General features: G+C 40.7%; 2 protein-coding genes across 3 annotated transcripts in view; both read left to right on the top strand.

Annotated features, from left to right (window-relative positions):
- The first annotated feature begins 122 nt into the window (after positions 1-122).
- Positions 123-9742, top strand: LOC117449425 (matrix remodeling-associated protein 8-like). The gene is made up of 10 exons (XM_034087102.1): positions 123-262; positions 4148-4174; positions 4275-4583; positions 4680-4781; positions 4917-5378; positions 7864-8025; positions 8112-8142; positions 8226-8305; positions 8399-8452; positions 8562-9742. The coding sequence occupies exons 1-10, from the start codon at positions 184-186 to the stop codon at positions 8585-8587; spliced, it is 1332 nt and encodes a 443-aa protein (XP_033942993.1). The 5' UTR covers positions 123-183; the 3' UTR covers positions 8588-9742.
- Positions 9743-10605: 863 nt separating this feature from the next.
- Positions 10606-12939, top strand: part of LOC117449734 (segment polarity protein dishevelled homolog DVL-1-like) — a 35208-nt gene continuing 32874 nt past the window's right edge. For both annotated transcript variants that reach the window (XM_034087591.2, XM_034087590.2), the window contains exon 1: positions 10606-11023. In XM_034087591.2, the coding sequence (XP_033943482.1) occupies positions 10854-11023 (170 nt within the window). In that variant the 5' untranslated portion in view covers positions 10606-10853. The remainder of the gene's footprint in view (positions 11024-12939) is intronic.

Genomic DNA, 12939 nt, shown 5'->3' with positions numbered 1-12939 from the left:
TCAATTATAGTTTTCTACCCAACCCTCATCGTTAATGATCGTACTGCAACACATGTTTTTCGTCAGGCTGCAGCAGTGTTGGGTTTCATGTGGAGGCGGAGCGAGACTCCAGTCCGCAGGAATACAACAACTCCAGCTGAGCCGCAGCTCGGGAATCTGCTGCTCCGTGTGATTTATCAATACATGCACCCATCACAGTCTCCTGACAGGCTGTACCTCAACACGGTGGATAGGATGCACCTCGAAATGACTCTCCTTCAGAGTAAGTTGTTCACTTTTCTTGCTTTCAAAAGAGTCAAATAACTTTGGGAAACTTTCTTTGTTCTATAATTGGATCCAGGTTAGTGTTGCGCGTCGGGAACAAAAGCAGAAATACATTCAGTTATCATGTCTCCTCTGCTGCACTGTAAACATCTTATTTTGAAGGTTCTTCAATAATAATTCCTCTGAAAAGCTTTCCAATATAAGCTATAAAACGGACCCGTAAACAGCCTGAAATGTTGATAATGTTAACTTGTGGTAGCGTTGTTCTTAATATAACTCAATTATCTTCTGTTTCTATACCTGTTTTGTATGTAGCCTATTTATTACGACTATAAAAAACGTTGTTAATTTCTCTCTAAGATTATTTATTTAGTTCCATGGTAATATCTTAAAATGTTGAATCAACAGCCAACTTAATGTACTTTTAGCCTATTGTTTATATCAACATCCTTTTAGATGTATGTTAGTATGTTGTCTTAAACTTTATTTCCTCAGTAAGTGGTATTACTCAAGATGCCATAATATATTTCTCTATCGAAAGCCTGTATTTTGAAATGTTCTAAGATAAAGCATGATCTGCATGGACTTGCAGTGAAACGCAGCATCGAAGAGGCTCTCGCTTCAGTAACGCGGCATGACTTTACGGCCTGTTGATTGTGTGTATGTGGGATTTTGTGTGGCTTCTGCCCAATGTGTTTCTCGTTACCTGCGGTCTGAGCAGAGTCAGCAGAATCCTGCAGCCCGTCATTAAATGTGTCCCGCACGACGTGGAGGAGTGTGTGTGTGTGTGTGTGTGTGGGGGGGGGGGGGGGATTACTGTAACCGAGTTTATGGTGGTTCTGTGTTAATGACCGGCCACCAACAACAGTGCATGGGAAAGATTAGAAATGCTGTGTTGAACTAAATACGTGTTTAAACATGTAGAATCATGGCGTAAAATGAGAAGGTCGTGGAAAGGTAACATGTTTGTGTTCTGTACAGGCAATGCCTCGACTTTGTTCAGCAGAAAGGGAGATTTACAGTAAAAGCCCACACACTGAGATGATCCCAATTCATTTTTAAGTCTAAGATGTTTGGGCAGTTCAAATAAACCGAGAAGCAGTGGTTGAAAGTAACTTCCTCAATTACCTATCTTAGTAGGCTACAACTTTGAGATACTTGAACTTTACTTTACTATTTCCATTTAATGCTGGTTTATATTTGTACACCCCTACCTCTCAGAAGGGAATTGTTGTTTATTTGACTGCAATTACTCTGCTTAATCTATTTGATAACTTAAAATAAAAAAAACAATTATGATATATCATATCATATATCAAGCTATACCAGAAACAAGTTTCACTTTCATTAGCTAATATGTTATTCATATCTTAAATATGTTTGAATGTTTAATTTATTACAAAGTTTGTAGACCAATAATATTATGTTGATGCTAATACTTATTTATACTTTTTTAAAGTAACATTTTGAATGCCAAACTTTATTCTTGCTACAGCTTGGTGTTACAAGAATACTTTTCTGCACTTCTTCCATCCCTGCCGAGAAGCTATTTTACAGGGCGACATCCCTTGATCCTGCACATTTTTCACTATTCTAAAGTTGTATGAAGATAAATACTAACATTTACAATAATATACCCAGTGAGGTGTCATACAAAAACGTATTCAACAACTTCACATAAGGAAGTTGACCTATCAAGAGGAGAGTCAATTGGCTCTCAAGGCGTCTGACTGTACCTTTGTTTAGCCGAGTCTGCAGCTGGACACATCTGTTTGATTTGTTCTAAACCTGTGACGTGGATATGAGTAAACTTCACAGATCAACAACAGCCATGAATCACATAAACTTTGCTGAGCACATAGTTTATGTTTGAGTTGAACCCTTTTTAGTCTGACTTCAGGGGTTTACAATGTGTTCTCATGTGATTCCTCAGGTTGCAAGAGACAACAGTGATTTGGAGATCACTTGGTAAATGCATGTTATTATAGTTGGTTACTCAACAGCACATTGTTAAGTCTTCAGAGTTAAACCAGCCTCGTGAGTCATCAGCTCGCGAGTGTCTGGAGGTTTGATGAGAGACACTTACAGGGTTTGGCACACTTTTACCTTCTGCAGGAAAGTTTATAGCCTTCATTAGAAACCCTTATTGTTTTCCAGCATGACGTCTGCTCTCCGATGCCAACGTGTTGACTTGATTAGTTTGGCCCAGCTTTAAATAGTATATTATTTTGGTGCCTACTTTCAAAATCACAGCATGCTTTTGTGTGATCAAATCCCTGCATTTAAGCAAAGTAGCTGCTTTCCAATGGCGTATGGTTTGGATGTGGTGAAATAGGCACCCTCTTCATATTTCTGTTGCCTGTGCTCACAAATGAAGTGAATCAGCCTTTTCGTTGGCTTGTCAGCTTGCCTTTTGGGTGTTGGATAATGAGGGTCTTTAACTTAGTTAAAAGTAGCATCATAGCAGTAAAACATTATTACAATTCTTATTACAAAGTGTCACTTCAGTAAAAAATACAGATTATTAGCTGAATGTACCGAGACTATCAAATGTAAAAACATTCATAGTTCATGTGAGTTTGGAGTAAATGCCTCAGTAATATTCCTATAATATATAATGTGTATGTAACAAGTTACTGTTGAGTTAAATACATTTACATAATGACATTTCACCGCTGCTTTTATATTATGTAATTTCCAGATTAAGGGCTCTTCGCGACCTCGCATCTTATTACATTTTCACCTCTTTCAACAAACTTGTGCAGTTTAGAGAGTTATTTTTCTTTAATTGTCTTTTTATTTATTTTATTTTACATTACTGGGATTTATCTTTTATCATAGAATCTAATGAATGTATTCTTCTTCTTTATATGTACTGAATGTATCCGTCCGGCAGTGGCTCAGTCAGTAGGGGCTTGGACTGTGAGCCGTAGGGTCGCCGGTTCAAGTCTCCGACCAGACCTAAATATGGAGTGTGGACTTCTACTTGGAGAGGTCCCAGTTCACCTCCTGCCCTGCCGTGGTGCCCTTGAGCAAGGCACCGGACATCCTCACTCCCATTGCTCCCCGGGCCCTGTACACTAGCTGCCCACTGCTCCTAGTACTAGACTCCTGGTACTAGGATGGGTTAAAAAAAGCAGTGAACAAATGTCGCTGTGTGCTCTCTGCATGTGTGACCATTACAGAGCGTTTCATGCCTCCCAAGTATTCTACCCTGAAAGCCCCGCACCTCCTTCCTCTATTGTTCACAGTACCCATTACCAGTACAGTAACACATACATACAGGTGTTTGGTTTTGACACCAGGCAGTGACTGAAGCAGCTGAACAGCAGCCCGGTCCTTCCTCCGCTGAGGATCATGGCCTGGCAGGAGTCGCAGCGAGCCAGCGGCAGCAGCGATGAATAGAGGCTCTGTGTGCGTTGGCTGCATGCGCCTCTGCTGGCCCTTCAGTAAACACACGGACAAATAGCGCTGTGGGAAGAATCCAGTAGAAATAGCAAATGAGCTGTAGGAAAAATGTCCTATCTCTAGAGCGAGAAAACACAAACACGATATATATATTTCCCCAGAAGATTGTTGACATCTAAGTATATTTCTTCCGCTGTTGTATTCATGTGTGCCGTGTTAACATACTTGCCTTTTACCATGTCCTTGTTTATTTAGCTTTCCTCTGTTATTTTAAACAGTCCTCTCACTGAACCCACATCTGTTTCAATCTTTCACTGTCGGGTCAGTCCAGGTCAAACCGAAACTTTCCAGTCAACACAACATTTTGCAGAGTCTTATAAATATTTCTAAAGACCTAATTAGTGAACAGGCTGATATCTGTAGACAAAGTGCTTCAGGATACAACTCTAATCCCTTATGTTTTTGTTTTTTGCAGTTGTATCTGTGCTCTTACTGCCAGGAGGTAAGGCATTTATGTTTCTCCATGCACAAACTTCATGTGTAGTGGCTCATGTCATTGTTCAAGGATCTTCTGAACCTACATGTTTATTTCTCTGTGTCAGCGTGGGGTCAGATCAGCAGCAACCCATTTGGCGTGGTGGTGGAGGCCAAGAACATCACCCTCCCTGAAGGATCCAAGGCTGTGCTTCCCTGCCACAGCCCCCGCATGGTGTGGACCCAGGACAGGCTGAAGGACCGCCAGAGGGTGGTCCACTGGGACTTGGTGCGCAGCAGCCCGGAGTATTCTGTGGAGCGAGTCCTGGACATGTCCCCCGGAGCCCGCGAGAGGGTCTACAACAGCATCAACAAGGGACGCATTTCCCTCCCAGACACGGCTTTCACTGATGGCAACTTCTCCCTCATCATCGACAGTGAGATGTCCTCTTGTTTTCCAGGAGCGCCATGACCGTTGCACTCTTCTATTTATGATGTAATCTAATGGTTGCTTTGATTCTTATTTTTTTCAGATGTGGTTGCAACGGACAAAGGAGTTTACACTTGTAATCTGCACCATCACTACTGCCAGATTCACCAGTCCATCAAAATCCAGCTCAATGTCACAAAGTCAGGTGAGATGTGCTTCCAGAGCGAAATAGCTGGTAGCTTTCAAAGAAACTTCCCTTATACTGTAGACAGCCTAATGATTCTCCATGATTCACGAAACAGATTTGATAGTAATATATTTCCCGCTCATGTGTTTCCAGCTCGTAAAGAGAAGCGTTACTGGGACGGAGAGAGGACTGTGTTCGTGGTGATGTTGGGCAAGTCGGTGGTGTTGCCTTGTGTGAACCGGCGCTCTCTGTGGAGGGAGGGTCTCCAGGAGGACCAGCAGCAGGTGGCCCACTGGGACTTCCAGCCCCCCGGCGTGCGTCCTGACCGGGCCGACCGCCTGGTGGACCTCTATGCCTCTGGAGAACGGCGAGATTATGGACCACGCTTCGGGGCGAGCAAGATGAGCGTGGAGGAGGACGCTTTCACTCTAGGGGACTTCTCTCTGTCCATCGCTGACTTAAGGCCTGTTTTTAAAGGCCTGTACTCCTGCCACCTGCATCACCACTACTGTGGACTGCACGAGAGACGCATCTACAGGCTCAATGTGGGACCTGCAGTTCCCCCCGCACCCACATCAGCACCCAGAGTTTTCCAGAATGATGTGCCAGAGCAAAGTAAGTATAGTTAAAAATAACAAGAGACACTCCACAAGAGCTTTGTTTTTTTCCAGAAGCTAGAGATGGTTCATGTTTTTCCCCATATGGTTTCTTCGCTGAATCGTGGATTGAATAACAACACAGACCCTGGACTTTTTCTTATGGTTATAGGCATAGTTGGTCAGTTAAGTCACTTCCTTTTCTCCTCTGCCAATTCTCTCCTCAGTCTTTTTGTGTTGGATGCTGCAGAGGGAGGGAGGAGGTAGAAGGAATGTAGAAGTTGAGTAAGAAATAAAGAAATAAAGAAATCCTTCTCTTGTTTACTGCATGTGAAAAAGGTCTTTTAATTTCACGTTTTTACATTTTAGCTTTGGCTTGAGAAGCAGTCTACAGTAAACGGCTTTAAATTGGCCCCAGCGGAAGTGGTCTCATTTTCCTCGCTGAATTTTTTCATTTTTACTGCTTTTTCATTTAATACAGCTGGAGACATTTTAACTGGGCTGAGCAGAGGAGTAGGCTCCAACAGCCATTATGTTGGGGTGGAGGGTCCTATTCTCCAGAAGTCCCAACAACACGTCTAGACGGGTTGCACTGCATCTCAATGTCTGTTTATTATTTGTCCCAGTCTGCTCTGTTTATCTGATCATGTGTATCAGCCTCTGTTTGATGCGCGTTGAGCAGTAGCAGGAAGTCTGACACATCTGTTCAACATCTGGGCCAGCTGTGACATGAAAGAGCATAGGAAGGGGAGGGGATGCAGGTATGTGTTGGACTATAAATCCCCCACTCCTGTAAAGAAACGACAGCTCACGTATTGGTTTTTTTTAAGCATGTTGAGCAAATGCCCACGTGGCTAGATGACATCCTGTGTGTCTTTTAGTTCATCTGGGAATCACGTTTTGCTTGAGCTTCGTCTTGTCTGTTAACTTAAAGCTAAGTTCTTTGTGCTCGGGAAAGTGCCAGCAATCCTCTGAAACTACACATCTCACGAGAGCTTTCCCATTTCATGTTGTAATTATTTGTTGCAAATAAAATGTTCTCTTTGTAATCGTCAAGAGGCCATTAGGTGAACAGCAATACAATAGACATCTTTATCTTTGAAAAGTAAGATGCTTTCCTTCAGCTCATTGACTTGCAAATGATGCACAACCCACAGGAACACAAACGAAACTCGCAGGATATGTGAAATAGCCGTTAACACGTACGCACTTGTCAGATCTGTCACAGAAATGGAAATGGCTTCCTGCTGGGACTCGGCTGCAGCTCTGGTTGTGACAGTTGAGCTCTAGAGACAATGACCTTGGACATGTCTTTTCAATTTCATGCATTTTAGGTACATTAAAAACGGACAGGTGAGATGTGCTAACCAGGCTCTCTATTAGGAGGGTAATTAAGTCTGAATAAGCATGTTTTTTCATGGTTGGCTGGTTTTGAATGCGTCAGGATGGTACGTTGGATGTTTTCCTCATTAGTCCCTCAGTGGAGCCTCAGTGTATTTTAATAGTGTCCAACTTAGCTGCTTTAATGAGAGACCAAAGACAAATCCTTTACTTAAAAGAAATATATAAAAGGAAAGTATTTGATGTCTTTTACGATATATGAAAGACATCGGTTATTTGGCTGCATTTGAATTTAGGGAGAAATTGAAAAACTACAGTATCTTTTCCATTCTTCATTAGCTCTGTAAACTTGCATTGAAAGGTTATTCAACTGTGGTACTGTACAGTATATAATTATATTTGAAATACTGTTTATAATAGGCAGTAGTTGTTATGATATTCCACCTCCTACCCCATATTTATTCTGTGTTTTCCATTTATAATAATGATCCTCAGCTATATCAATAGTCTGGCTAACTGTGAAGACTGGTAGCTGCCTGCAGTGTTGTCAGATGTGTTTCAACTGTAGCGTTCACTCATATAAGCTCTGCTTTACGCCTAAACTTCTTTGTTTGTGAGAAGACGTCGTGAAAACGTACTTATTGTAAGTCGCTTTGGATAAAAGCGTCAGCTAAATGCAATGTAATGTAATGTAATGAAAAGGCTTGAATGGGAAACAAATAGAGACATAGAGACAAACCACATAACAAAATCTGTCTCTGTTTCCTCACACTTCCCCTCCTCTTTTCTGGTCAGCATGTGTTTTTCTGAAGAGAAAAAAAAAAAGAACAGCTGCATGACATCAGGTCTGGAACTCATTACCACAGAACAGACATTTAACTCCTGCTCTCCCTCTCTGGCTTAGGGAAACAAATGAAAAAGAATAAACCTCGGGAGGAATAAAACGTTTTGAGTAATGTAGAAATACATTTCAGTGAACTAGATTTATTGCCAATATGATTATCCAATTAAACAATCCAATAAATCCCCTTCAATGGTTGTATACTGTAAGTACATGGAGTCGACTTGATATATTCACTGTGTGGCCTCTTCTATATCTCCTTATGCTCTTATTATGTATGTGACAAATGTTTCTTGAGGGAAATTTAATTTTCTTCCTTTAGGGACTGTGCAAGAGGTGGAGGGTCCGCGCGTGGTGAACGTCATCCTTCCTGAGCAGCGAGGTTATTTCGTGCAGCATATGGGCTACTTCCTGGCAACGTTCCTACTGCTGGCGTTCATCGTTGTCGCTGTCATCGTGGTGACTAGGAGACGCAAGAAGAGAGGTAACCAACAAACTTGTTCTTGCCTGTTATTGGAAAAACTGTTTTGTGGATACAGCGTGTTTGACATTTCCTGTTAAATCTTATAGGGCTGGAGTACGACATACGTAGATATGAGAGGTAAGACACTACTGCACAATAAATTATGCAAACACTTTGTATTGAATCCATTTGTAAGCGGAGCAATACTTATTTCTGTGCAGGGGAACTGTGATCAGCGGAGGTGAAATGTCATTAGAATGCACAGAACTGAGGACCTGTAACCAAGAACCTACGAATTCAGGTACAGTAAGCCTCATCCACACACATTTTCTACCTTATACAAATAAACAAATATATCTTTACTCATAACCTGTGTGTCTACCACAATCCACAGACTACAAAAACAACATACTGAAAGAGAGAGATATGTCCAAAGACTGCAACATGGGTGAGCAGACTTTGTGCTACATTTCAGTAAATAAACATCATAGGGTAAAAACCACAGATACGAAACATTATATTTGAATAATAAAATATCTGTGTCCCACATCATTCAGATTTTGATGGGAAGCTGTGGAAGTGAGTGCGATATTTCTGAGATGCTGCTGGCAGGTCCAGGGCAGACACCGGACGAGTAAAGCGCCGTGGAGAGAAAGGAATACAAGACGAAACCCATGAGAGGACAGGAGGAACGCTCCCTCTGCTGTAACTGTAACACTAAGCTTTTCAACTGAAAGCCAGCATCATTTTTTTTACATGTCATTTTATATATAACTTTCACCAGCTGTTATAACAATATGGTTAAACATTTATTTGATCCTTACTCCTTGGGTGGTTGGGTGGTTAATGGTGATTATTAGGCATTTTTATCATCCTTTTTACAAAAATGCATGCTGTTTATTAAGTATATTTTATGTATACGTTGCAAGCTTACAGAGATGCAAGCTCACAGCTATTTTCCATTCTTGAATTTTCTTTTTTTTGCACAATTTCTGGTGGTTCATAATGCTTTAAAGGTTATATTACTGTAGTAGACAGTTTCAGACAGTGTTTGGAAACGGCCAAGTGCCACACATTTCTAGCTACACAATTAGTCACTTTACACAGATTAAGGTCGTTTATTATGTTTTTATTTTAAGAAAGTCAGCCAGTCATGACTTAATGTCAATTGTTTTATACTGCCAATTGTGTTTGTTAACTTGTGAAGCCCTCTGAGACAAATAGGATTTGTGATTTTGGGCTATATAAATAAACTTGAATTGAATTGAATTAATGTAATCTTTTTTTAACGTTTTTTTGGACTTTCAGACCTAGATTCTTCTCAGAATAATATTTCTCCCTAATGGATATATCTGTTTATTGATAACTTATCAAGTGAAAAAGCTAAATTGTCCGACCACTGACTGAAGGCCCAGTCAACCAAAACTCAGGTAAAAAAAAAAAGAACCTCTTTGGTTATTTGGTATTTAATGGGCTGTGCAGTGTTTGTCTGCACCATGTACTCTGGATCATAAAACACTGAATGTTCACTACTAAATCTGCTGGTCAATGATAGGTACAAACTTGTTATAAATGTGCGGCTATAGCTCTATGAAGTTTACTGCAGGAAGAAGAATGTTTGCTTTTTCAGTAATGCTAAATCACAATTTGGATTTCATGTTGTCTCTTGCTCTCTTGCACACTATTGTTTGTCTCTTCCAAGCAAATATTTCTCCTATTAAAGCTTCACAACAGTGGCCACAGACTCAACACTCTTTGTTCTGGTTGTTAGAGGGTGGATGCACATGTATTGCACACATATTTGGTATTTGGATGCGTAGAGAATAGTTTTATGAAATGTAAATGTGTCCTCTGAAGTTTTGATGATTAGGACTATGATTGAAGCAACGTTTGTTAGTAGTTTTAGTTTTGAGTTGAATTAACTAGTTCTTAGTCTGATACATGTGTAATTCATGTGCCATAACCAGCTGTGCAGTACAAAGCTTTCACACATTTTTACTCCTGGGGTGATCAGCCACGTGCAGTGATTAATAAGCAATTACAATCATATGATTAATGTCTAATAATTACTTCCATTTGTAATTATTGAAATGGAAACATCTCACATTAAATAAGCCCATTACCTTGAATTAATTGACCGTTAGTCTCTATAAAATCATGGGCGAGCATCTGCTGAATAACATTTTTAAAAAAGTATGATGTGTAGGATTTCAGTTTTAGTGATTTTATGCTCTTTTTATAATCATGACTAATTGGTCAGAAATAGGTCATCATGCTTTCAAAACTACATATTTTTATGGCGATTATATTGACATGTATTGTATAAAATATGTATTAAATGTAGTTAATACAGCTTCAAACCATTATATTCCACTGTTATATCAGCAGTGATAATAAAGGAAACCCCATGCTTTATAAAGCCAGGGCAATTCCTCTTTGTTCATGCCTGTTGTATAAAATGGGCATAAAGGCCCGCGCACAGCCCAGACACGCCACTAGATGACAGCACTGTCTAACCAATTAGCTTGTGAAAAATAGCAATATTCCCAACTCCATATCGCTGTAAGGATGTGGACTGTCCCTTCCTGTTTTAGTGCCGAGAGAGCCACCGTACCGCCTCACACCGGAGCAGGGATACAGGCACTCATAACGCGATTATGTCTGGATTTTTGCCGTGTTTGTCAAAAACACGGAGCTGTTTTTTCCACCGTGGCACCGTGTACAGGTTTATATATTAGGGAATGCTGTTATGTTATTCTACGGGTAGCTGGTAACATAGCAGGCCTGTCTATTGCGCTGCCAACCCTTGTTTCCTTTCCTGTGTCAATGATTGTCCTCCCCTCACTCTCATGGCGGAGACTAAAATAATATATCACATAGACGAGGAGGAGACTCCTTATCTGGTCAAACTCTCCGTTTCTCCGGACAAAGTCACATTAGCGGATTTTAAAAATGTCCTCAACAATCGACCGGTCAATAGCTACAAATTCTTCTTCAAATCGATGGACCAGGATTTCGGGTAAGTGGCCACCATGATTATTATTAGCCTTTTCGTCTGGTTCACTTGCCATTTATTATTGCAGTGTGTGTTTAATAAGTGTATTGCAGGGCGTGATAGACAGCATCAGACGGTGTTAGCTGCAACATTGTTACATGTGTGCAAACTACAGTGCCATGTCTGTTTTCATGCTCCTGGCACCTGCTCATTATTACTACCCTGTGCGCAGTGGAGGAGACACACGAGTGTTTGAAGTGATCCCAGATCTATCCTAATGACGCAGCCCTGCATGTACACACAGAGCCAGACCCTGCCCCGCGTATTAATGTCAATATATCAACCCATATTAGTGTCAATATATGAGCCATGTGGACTGTTAACGAAAAAGCAATGTTGACAAAGGCTCCACATGTTCAAGTTCTCAGGTTTCATTTCGACTTGTTTTGTTTTTTTGGTTCCTCTCTGCCATCTGTAAGTGTATAATCATAAGCATTTATTAAAACCGTTTTTTTGTTACATTCACTTATTACAACCGATTACAACCCAGGGAGTTGCCTTTACTCACAGACACGCACAACCACACACAACCACACACAATAGACTGCAGGTGAATGTAACCAACTTCTGCATTTAATTACCCCACCTGTCAAACTGAACAACTTCCTCATAACCTAGATGTTTAAGCAGATAATGTATTATACTGAGTTATTACAGTAATGCATGTTTGTTTCCTGAGAAATACAGATAGATGGATAGCTAGATAGCTAGATAGTAATAAATATTGATAGACAGATAGATATATAGATAGATAGGAAATTCTCTGTTAATGCAGCAGCAGGTTATCAGGCATTAGGAGTAAAATCTACACAGTAAATATGACAACAGTAACAATATCTATGTATCCTTTTATTAGTATCCAAATAGGGCACAATGTTTGCCGTCTCATCATATCCCACTGTCGTTGTGGTCATGTATTAATTATTGTACTGTCATAAGGAGAGAGAGTAATCAAATGAGTGATTAAACCTATGTTTAAGCTGAAAGCTGATTACTGTAGCATTAATTATGGAACAAAAAATGAATTCAGAACACATTAGATATCATGTAAATGTATTTTTTGCAAATGATTATAGACACATTCAGTAGAATTTCTCTTTATTGTAGGTCTTTTTTATTTTGATTGTGAATTTCCCTTTATAAGTCACATAACTTCCACTGGATGTTGGATTTATTAACTATTTATGTATTTACATGTCTCTCTGTTCTGCTCTTTGTATTCCTGTCCTGATTTTTAAAGAGTTACTGCAGCTCTACAAAGCACTGCGTCTCTCTCGGTCAGCGAGATCTACTTCTATCAGGCCTCTGCTGAGGATGACATATTTGTGTCAGTTACTGTTTCTCATTCCAGTCTGAACAGTCAGACACGATCCCACACACATTAATATCCGGCATTGCAATCGCAAACATTATTGGAGGAAATGCAGAGGCAGACAGTGTCATTGAAGCCAAACGTCACAGATTTCCACTGCAGCCTGACCTTGTGAGGGAAACTAGCTGTTCCTGGTGCAGGCTTGGAGCTCCGCTTTGTCCCGGCTTCCTGCCTCGGCTGCAGGCCGGCTGCTCGCTGGGCCTCAGGTGATCCACAGGCAGATTATGGAAACAAACAAAGCATGTTTGCCTTCTCCACATGGTGATGTGGCTCTGTGTTGCTAAACACACCGCCACACCAGGCCGACCGGCTCCTGCATGTGCGTCAACAAAGCATGTTAAATTATGGTGTGAATTGGACATTGTCAAAAAAACGATGTTTCACACAGGGCTGGTATACACCGTTTACAAAGGCGTCTCCATCAGCATTCCAGCCTTTGAGATAAGGTTGAATATTCAGGCTCCGTGTGCGCCGTATGGTACTGGCACAGTATGGAAGCAAAACCCAG

Source organism: Pseudochaenichthys georgianus, chromosome 7 (genome assembly GCF_902827115.2).
Source record: "Pseudochaenichthys georgianus chromosome 7, fPseGeo1.2, whole genome shotgun sequence".
Taxonomy (NCBI): Eukaryota; Metazoa; Chordata; class Actinopteri; order Perciformes; family Channichthyidae; genus Pseudochaenichthys; species Pseudochaenichthys georgianus.
This window is presented reverse-complemented; position numbering and strand designations above follow the sequence as displayed.